The sequence below is a fragment of the Ananas comosus genome, linkage group 11, assembly GCF_001540865.1.
Source record: "Ananas comosus cultivar F153 linkage group 11, ASM154086v1, whole genome shotgun sequence".
Classification (NCBI taxonomy): domain Eukaryota; kingdom Viridiplantae; phylum Streptophyta; class Magnoliopsida; order Poales; family Bromeliaceae; genus Ananas; species Ananas comosus.
Window position 1 is genome coordinate 5,943,515 of NC_033631.1, and position 9,437 is coordinate 5,952,951.

General features: G+C 33.8%; 1 protein-coding gene across 1 annotated transcript; it reads right to left on the reverse strand.

Annotated features, from left to right (window-relative positions):
* LOC109717105 (UDP-glucose 4-epimerase 5-like) lies at positions 1,329 to 7,261 on the reverse strand. Its single transcript, XM_020242779.1, has 6 exons — positions 6,920 to 7,261; positions 4,299 to 4,348; positions 2,697 to 2,794; positions 2,041 to 2,123; positions 1,781 to 1,872; positions 1,329 to 1,673 (listed from the first exon to the last, which is right to left on the reverse strand). The coding sequence occupies exons 1-6, from the start codon at positions 7,100 to 7,102 to the stop codon at positions 1,577 to 1,579; spliced, it is 603 nt and encodes a 200-aa protein (XP_020098368.1). The 5' UTR covers positions 7,103 to 7,261; the 3' UTR covers positions 1,329 to 1,576.

The window sequence follows — 9,437 nt, forward strand, 5'->3', positions numbered from 1 at the left end:
ATAAAGCTGAGGGCCAAATTAGCATTTGCAAAATTATCTATCACCTTTTGACACTATTCTTACCTATTCCAATAAACTTACCAAACACAATTTCTATTATTCCTAGAAATAATTATTTTACAAATCAAACACTATTTTACTTTTATCCCTAACTATCCTAGAATAGCAGCCTATCCCAGGGTTAAAAAAATTTATCACCTAATTCGTTATCTGCAAACCAAACGGTACCTAATTATATATAGAGTTGAAAATATAAACAAGCGATTTATATGCGCAATTTGAATCAAAGTTCAAATTAAAGTTCTTAGCTAAAAATAATTTGATTAAAGTTTAAATTTCAAAATTTAAATTTAAATTTAAATTTAAATTCTAGAATTCAAATTTAAATAAAAATAAAAATTTAATTTTAAATTTAGATATAAAGTCACAAATTTGAATTTAAAAACTTTATGTTGAATTTGAATTCACAAATAAAATTCAAAATATAATCATAATTTTAATTCAAATTTAAAGTGAAATTCAACTTGATAATAAATTAAAAAATTACAGTTAAATTAAATATAACCTCTTAACTAAGCTTTTCGTTTTAAAAAAATAAGATTTAATTATAACTCACTTTACTAGCCCATTTTTATAAAATAATTTTCATATTCACTTTCATTAACCAAATAACCGGTGAATTTCATATTCATTTTTGCAAATCAAACAAACAATAAAATGTTATTTTCTAAAAGTACTATTTTCGATGGTTCACTTTCGACGAACCCCTTATACCAAAACAAACATAAAAAGTGATGAAATTTGAGCTTTATTATGCTTAATCAAACAGCCCCTTAGCAGGGAAATTCATAGCAATTCAATGACTCTCAAACCAAAAAGTAGCGTCCCTCTACAAGCACCATTTGGCAGGGAAATTCATAGCATCCAAAATCAAAAGAACAGTATTCCAAATTCCAATCGAACCGGCCATAAGCCTTTTCCACATTTGAAAATCATCAAAGGATGGTCACCTTTTCTGCTAAATTCCACGGAATGCAAGATTCCATGCGCAACCACATAATGTTGTCAGAGACGTTCCCGCCAGCCAAATTTTAGGTCAACTAAGGACCAATTGCCATGGCCCATACTAATACTAGCAAAATTAGCACATGGTCACCAGGTCATGCTTCCAGCATCTTTCCTCCATTAAAAGTACTGCAGCAGTCAACAAAAAATAGCCAGCCAACAAAACAACCAACCGAACATTCGTAGCAATTCGATTCCAGCCCATTTGGAGGAGATATTATATATACAATCATCAAACTAAGGCAACAATAAATACATTAGACTAAGGAGACAGAAAAGAAACCTTTATTTATATATGTAAATAAAAAAGGTCTCCCAGAATGACATACATACTCATATTTATTTAATTTATTCCTATATATGAGGGAGCATCACATCTACTAATAATGATGATATTAGCTGGAACTATACCGCCTATACATGGGGGAGTCCAAGAATTAGCGGCATCTCCTTTTATACTAGGGAGGAAAAAAGGTGAAGTTATTTCTCATCTATGATTGTTATCCTCTCCTCAGTTAGAATTATCAGGCGACCCACAGTATCCGTAAGGGTTCTTGCTAGCCCAGTTCCACTGATCCCTGCACATCTCATCTATCCCATATTTCGTTCTACAAAATGAAAATGGGAACAGATGCTCAAAAAAGTTAAAATCAATATAATAATGACATGATTCTCTAGTATATTCTAAAGCTATATAATATGCTTTATAGCTTACTTCCACTTTAGCTCCTTTTCTGCTTTAGCTATCGACGCATAAACAATCGCAGCATCACCAGGCCGTCGTCCCGCCATGACCAAAGGGATTTTCTGATTTAAAAAAAAATAGCTGACATCAGATGCTAAATAAGTGAGAGCAAAACACCAATTGCTGCATGTTGGTGTGAATGCCGGATATTTTTAAGGTTCATCACACACTCATGTGGAAAATAGGATGGTTTTCGATTATAGCATTATTATGTTGGATCATTTGAGTACCTTCCCAGAAGCCTTCTCGAATGCTGCAACCATTTCCAAAACAGAAGTTCCCTTTCCAGTTCCTAGATTGTATACTTCACAACCTGGATAAGCAAAGAAAACAAGCTTGCTCGCTCGCTCAACTAGGAATCCACAAAATAGTTAACTTGAACATTTTCTAGAGAATCTATCCATAGGAGTTAAACTAGTTACGTCATAAACAAAAAGCCTATATACACTACAAAGAACATACATAGGTAACACATTCATGTATACCAATGTATGAACTGTGAACACTACATCCATGTTTGTCCTGCATACTCACAATCAGACTTCACAATTAAATCCTAATAAAGACTAAAGGCCTTTCTGTACGAACCTCTTCGCATGCACATTGCAATAAAATTTGGTAAGTCCTCTTTTATGTGTGTCGTTTGCTTGTCCAATGTGTCAAGATATGACAAAATTCATTTCTTTTTAATCATCAACACGGTGTATGGTCATGATTCTCCACTAGTCAGCTTTACCTCTGGCCATCATGACTCCAACATTATCAGATATTCAGGTAAAACAATTTTCACATCCTTACAGTCTATTCTGCCCATATACTATTTGGTAGTAAAAAGTAGCAGCCAATACAAAAAATTAAAATATGATTTACTTCAATTGAAGCAAACCTAGGCTAGAGTCTTCAAAAAGCTTCTGCAGGGCTGCAATATGTCCATCTGCCAAATCAACCACATGTATGTAATCACGCACCTGCAATGAAAGGATTCAAAAAGTAACAAGTTACTTGACACCTAAACAGCAAAAGAATTCAGTCACAACAAATAATTATTTCAGTGCAAGCAGTTCAATTGATGAAAGTAGGAAGAGAGTTTAGAATCAAGACACATTGATCACTAACACCTATATCTATCTAATCCACAATGCTGAGCCACATTAGATCATCTGCTCCTCTTATGCCAATATGCACAACATGTTTTATTCCCCGAAAAGTTTTTATATAAATACCGAGTAAATACCGAGGCTAGCTACTAACATCAGTTTCCTTACTCCCGAAATCTGGCAGAAAGCTAACAAGTTCTCTTAAGAAAATAATTAAATCGTTTCAAAATGTTTCTGCTTTCATTGATGGAATTGTTCACCAAATACTACATCTTGAGAAATATATAGAATTTCATAATGTAAAGGGGTGAATAATGTACATAGTGCACAAATCTGTGGTCTATTTGTTACTATATTACTGAAAAGTCATTAAAACTAAAAGAACATCATTCGGCGCAAATTATTNAAGAAAGGCTTTTCACAAGAACCAAATAACTAACATGAATTTATTCCTGTAGAGACAGATAAATCAGAAAGTTCTTCTGAGAGATGTTTATGATATTTGAAAAAGAAAAGAAGTCTAGCTCCACCCAACTATCTGTAAGATATTTTAAAGAAACAAATCTAGCCCATAGCTTGTGGTTTGAAAGGTGGGAAAATATCAATTTGGGGATCATGTTCAACTCGTTTCTGCATTCTACATCTAATATTGCCAAATAAGAAAGGACGAACAAGCTAACTTCGCTTGCCATTCTTCCTAATATTCATTAATAAAAAGGGTACAACTTCAAACTTTTACTCAATTACTACAAAAAAAAGCCCAATTTAATAATTGCAGGGCATGGTACATCCTTTATTCAACACCATACCAATTCATTCTACATCATTACATGGTTCTTTGCCACATGTAACTAGTTTTATACATTGTACATTTTCATGTTAAATAATTGCAGAGCATGGTACATCCTTTATTCAACACCATACCAATTCGTTCTACACATCATTACATGGTTCTTTGCCACATGTAATTAGTTTTATATCATGCAGCATGTGTCTAATAAAACAGTCTATGAAATGTTTGGAGCAATCTACCACTTAAGTACTGCATTATACAATAACTAAGCTTTCTTTCAAAACTGTGATATAAATGTTACATGCCTATTCTATTAGAACTGAAATAGAAGTAACATATGAAAATATCAAAAACAATATTTGCAACTCGAAGTTATGAGATTTCTAAACATGCCAGAAAATTTTGCAAAAATGCAGAAGGAAAGTGGCTTCAACATAAGATTCAAATGGTTGCATAACATCCAATTTTGAGGTGACAATGATTCTAATGCATGTCACGAGAGAAATTATTTAGCAAGCAAACAAATCTATTCCCAACATTTGCAGGAATAAAGTCATAAAAAAACATAGTTATATCCATATAAAAAAAAAAATCTTACTTTGTCGAAGAAAAAATTTTGGTGAGCGCATCTTTATCTCGAAGATCAATCTGCAAAGCATAAATGAGGTGAAATCAATTTAGAAATCTCAAACTTGTGTATTTTAATTTCCAGATAGCGACAGGGTGGGTGACCTACCGACGAACATAAAAAAGCACAGGAAATAGCATTCTGTGAATTTATACACCATACTGTCTATTAAAATTATAGTGCTACTTGAGATATTTAGTTTCAGTCTCAAGAACGCTATCCAGTGGAAAGTATCTATCAGGAAACTAAGGCAGGAAAAGTCCTGATAATGAAAACTAGCGTATGGACTATAAAGCATATGAAAAGAAAGGAACAAGCAAACTGACGAAAAGTTGTGCTTCTTGTCCGGTATATATATTTATTTTGAACAAGGAAAGCTAATAACAAAAGAACAGCACAAAATCATACCACATATAAATGAGAAAATGACTAAACAGAATGCACCAAGCGGAAATGCATCTGTATTTAAAAATAAAAAAATCAATGTATGCACCAAAAGATATAGGAAATCAGGCAAGAAAATAACTATCGGCAATAAAAACTACTGCATTTCACTATTCTTATCTATGTAGGACAGCGATAATTAAAGGTTAAAACAGGATCTCAGGTAATCATAGTTCAACATTATCATGACTAATCATTCGACGACTAAAGCGCATCTTACCATGATAAATCCTAGATCCCAGTCTAAGATAAATAAAATTCTGATCTTCCCCCCTTCTCTCTCTCACATAAAAAAAGGAAATAAAAAAACGAAAGAAAGAAAATGGAGAAAGGTTATGATCAATCCATGAAACTTTCCAAGCTACAGAATTAATAATGTTAGTCTAATGAATTTTAAGACAGGCTTATCTTCCCAAGACATTGTTATAGATTCCAATCATGACTATACTACAAGAACAATGCATTAGCAAGCCATCATTTCTTATTGAAACTCACAAACAAGGTAATATAGTTGGGTAATTTTGATCCTTTCTAGTAATTTCCAAATTTTATTACTAGACCTCTATTATGGATCAATCTTCATACAAGAAAAGGTCCAAACATTAATGTTATCCTCAAATCCTAGTCTGACAGCAGAGGGAAAGGGTCACAAAGTCTTGAGACCTTAGTGCACCTTTCTTTCTCTCTTCATGCTTAACAATTTATCCGCTAATGGACTATATATGGCAGACAGCCAGTGTCGTGAAACCTAAATGACACGACCCAAGCTTGACAAGAACTGCCTGATTGCCCCCTGTAAACTCAACGTCCCAATATCTGATACCTCTGTGGAGACGATAGCTATAGGATATGTACCTAATAAGTGTCAGCTAAACGAGTGCTTCTTCTAAAACTAGATCATAACAGAAGATGCGATTTAGGTTGCCTTCAGGGCATTTCAGAAAGCTTTACCTTATAATGTTCAATCAAGCAAGAATCCAACAAAGACAATCTAAATTGGCAACTTATTACTTACTTTGACTGCGACAATGGTAACTATGAATTATTAAATCAAATTCGTAAGTTGTCAATTTCAGAATCCATGAGAAATTCTAATTTGCAAAAGAGGAATACTAAGTGCTCATAGGCAGGATGGTACGTATTCAGCAGCTATTCATCTCATGAACTTCTCCTCAAGTATCAATCTAGACAAATAAGGCTTAGTTTCTAAAAGCTGAAATTATATGCTCCGATAGTTGTGGTGCGCATATTTATCCATATGAGTTGAGCAACCATCACTTCACCAATTCTTTGGACCTCTCCAAAATGAATAATGTGTAAATCCAAAATCAACAACAAGGGAAATATAAAGCAGAGAGATTTCATTGCAACCACCAAACAAATTCCATCAGTCAATTCCACATAACATTCACTATCGTGAGTTCAACCTATGAACTGAAATAAAGAAGAAGCAAGCAGCTACTCAGGTTATTAAACATCAATATGCATTTGTAAGAAAAGCCGCTAATAAATAACAATAGCAGTTAAATTTCAACTTTCGAAAAGAAAAAAACACAAATTCCCCAAAACTCAAATCAAATTTTCACTCACAAAATAGGATGCTATTGCTCCCAATACGATCACATGCCCTTAATCCATTTCTCGCATTTTGAAATAAGCCATAGAATTGTGCAAAAAAATTGTGCTCCCACATCGGTCTGGCCCATAAAATTAAAAAAGTAAATAAAATAGCAAAATTAGTCGCAAAATTAGCGCTCAGAAATAACCGTGTTTAAAGGGGGGAAAACTTTTCAAACCACAAATAATAAAATAAGGAAAGCGACCAAAGTAGGAAACAGGGGAATATGATTCGCAATAGTTATTGAGCAACAAACCCAAAATTACCAAAAAAATCAGCAGCTAAATTTCAATCAGAAAGCATATCTTTCTCAAATTAGAGAACCTGAAAATCGCTTGCACTAGTACCACATCAAACATGTGGAACAAACCACAGAACTTCCCATTCTCGATCAAACCCAATCCATTTCATCAAAAAACCAAACAAAATCGTCAAAAAGAAACCCTAGAAATCCCCATGAAACACCGAGAAAACCTGTAATCGAGCACATGAATCCTTCGTTTCAAATCGAGGAAACGCAAATCCATACCTTCTGAAAGGAAAGGTTCTTTCCAAACTCCCCGGCCAACTCCGCGACGCGCTTGATCGAGATATCGGAGGAGTTGTCGAGGTTATCGACGACGACGACGCGAAACTCGCCCTGGAGCAACTGGAGAACCGTGTGGCTCCCGATGTACCCGGCACCGCCGGTGACGAGGATCGACTTCGACATGGACGAGGCCCCCAAAAAGCTCGAGAACGAAACCGATGAGAGAGAGAGAAGGGTTCGAGAAAGAGGAGGAGAGAGAGCGAAGACGATGGAAAGAGAGCCGGAGGTGGAGAGAACGAAGGAGAGAAAGAGGGAGGTGCAAACGAGAGAGGAATGGAACGAGAGATCCGTAATGAAGGGGGAAATTAAATGGTAATAAGTATTTATAGAGTGCAGCGAGATACACATATAAATAAATAATAATATATAAAAATAAATATTATAAAAAAGTATATATACTGTAAACGGGTTTCGGGTTTATGAGATCATCGTACCCGCGGTGTCGAATTTCCAGAAAAAGAGTCACGGAGTGTATTTGTACACTGTGCACCAAAGAATGGAAGTGTGTTATTTATTTATTTAATAAAATATGGTTAAATGTGGTTCCCACATAATAAAGAGGCAGATGGTACACGTGTCGGGTTGTCATTGGTGGTTGGAAAGAATTTACAGCTGGTTCGAAGAGCGGCATATGCTTTATTGTTTTTTTTTTTTTTAACTAAGTAATGCTATTAGGGCATCAAAAAGTTAGTTTTATAATATATATTTTTAAATTATAAATGATTAAAATTCATAGTTCCGCTACGGTACTTTTTTAAAAGCATACAAAATACTTAGGGCTTATAAATATTTTATCATTAAAATTTTTTTTTAGTCAATTTAATTCTTTAGATCATATCATTGAGCCAACTAATCGTTTAATATTTAGGACTATTATTATTCTAACTATTCAAATCTTCATCATCCAACAATCAAAAATTTATAAACACCATTAACTTGGTATTGAACAAATTGTTCATCGAGCCGTGAACTTTAGCCCTCTCTTTTTTGCAAACAATTATCTACACATTAAATTATAGCATTGAAACGTTCTAAATTTTATTAAATATATTAGTTGACCTCTCTTCTAGTTTTATCAAATATATTACTTGACCTCTCTACTTCGGCAGAGTTGCTATTTGAATAAGTATTGTAGTATACTTCACACATAATTTTATAATTTCAAAGAACGAAAAAAAACTTAATTTTTTTTCTTCTGTCTGTAATAATTAAATAAAAGGCATATGATTGAAAGATATAGCGAATCTACTTTTCATATTTATTATTTCTTTTATATTAGAATATAACATATTTTTTGTATTTTAAAATTTTAAGATATCATAATAGCGTAATTTTGATTGAAATGAAGAATCTATTAAACTATTTAACAAAATTTAGAAGGTCTAGATATATAATAATTAAAACTTCATGTCTATTTGCAAAAATTATAAAAGTAAGGCGTTCACCTATATTTTTTTCTCAAAAAATCGATACTCGGAACTACTTGTATACCGAAAACCATTTAGTATTGACTACCATTTATAATATTATTAAATAAAATAGACTTCGAAGAAAAGTATTTGAAAAAATATTTTTTTAGGGGTCGTTTTTGTATTTGGCCTCTCATTTTTTTTTTTTCACAAATAGCACCATTAATTTTATAATTATAATTTTGGCTCTATTCTTGTCACAGAAGCAACATGTCAACGCCACATGGTAAGTTGAATAAGGTGAACTAGTGATTATGTTTATTCCGCGCTCAAATAATATATAATATATTAGACACGGTGGACATGGTAAATAAATTATCATATTCAACTTATTCCACTCCCTCTATTTCTGCCTGCGTGACGCTTAAATGGCGCTTATGTGGCGTGAACAGAGTCAAAATTATAATTATAAAATTAGTGAGACTATTTGTGAAAATAACTTTGTGTAAGAGGGCGAAATACAAAAAAAAAAAAACCTATGTTTTATTTTTTTTAATGGAGTTATAAAAGAAAATATGGGAACAGAGCCTGGGAGGGGCAAGTGGGGCCCGCGGCGCGGAGTGGGGCCCACCGGGGACCTAGAGAGGAATTTTGGGCGATACGGGTGGCCTCGTGGTGAGGTGGTGCGCTGCCACGTCTGCAATTTCAGGTAATGCGATGCCAAGTCGGTGGTGGGGATGGGAAGGAGTTTAGTCGAGACCGGGTTTGGTGGGGCGCGAGTGTGGACCGTTTTAGATCCTGCTTGGGGCTTAAGAAGGTTGCTTAGAATTTCAGGTACACATGGAGTCGGCAATAACTTCCCCTAACAGCTCCCCCAATTTATGAGCTCATCTTAGGAGGGGAAAAGTTTTAGAATGTAACGAGTATATTAATAACGTGGCGTAACAAATCAATCAAATATCTTCTTTTAGGAGTATATGTCTCATCATGATTATAAAAAAATATTTTTTATTATACTTTTGTTTGAAAAGAAGGAATGCGATTGATTT

Coding starts and splice junctions, on each gene's coding strand:
- LOC109717105 (XM_020242779.1), bottom strand. CDS start 7,102: ATGTCGAAGTCGATCCTCGTCACCGGCGGTGCCGGGTACATCGGGAGC. Junction 2,124..2,696: donor TTTTGAAGACTCTAGCCTAG/GTTTGCTTCAAT, acceptor TTGCTTATCCAG/GTTGTGAAGTATACAATCTA. Junction 1,873..2,040: donor TCGAGAAGGCTTCTGGGAAG/GTACTCAAATGA, acceptor TTTTTAAATCAG/AAAATCCCTTTGGTCATGGC.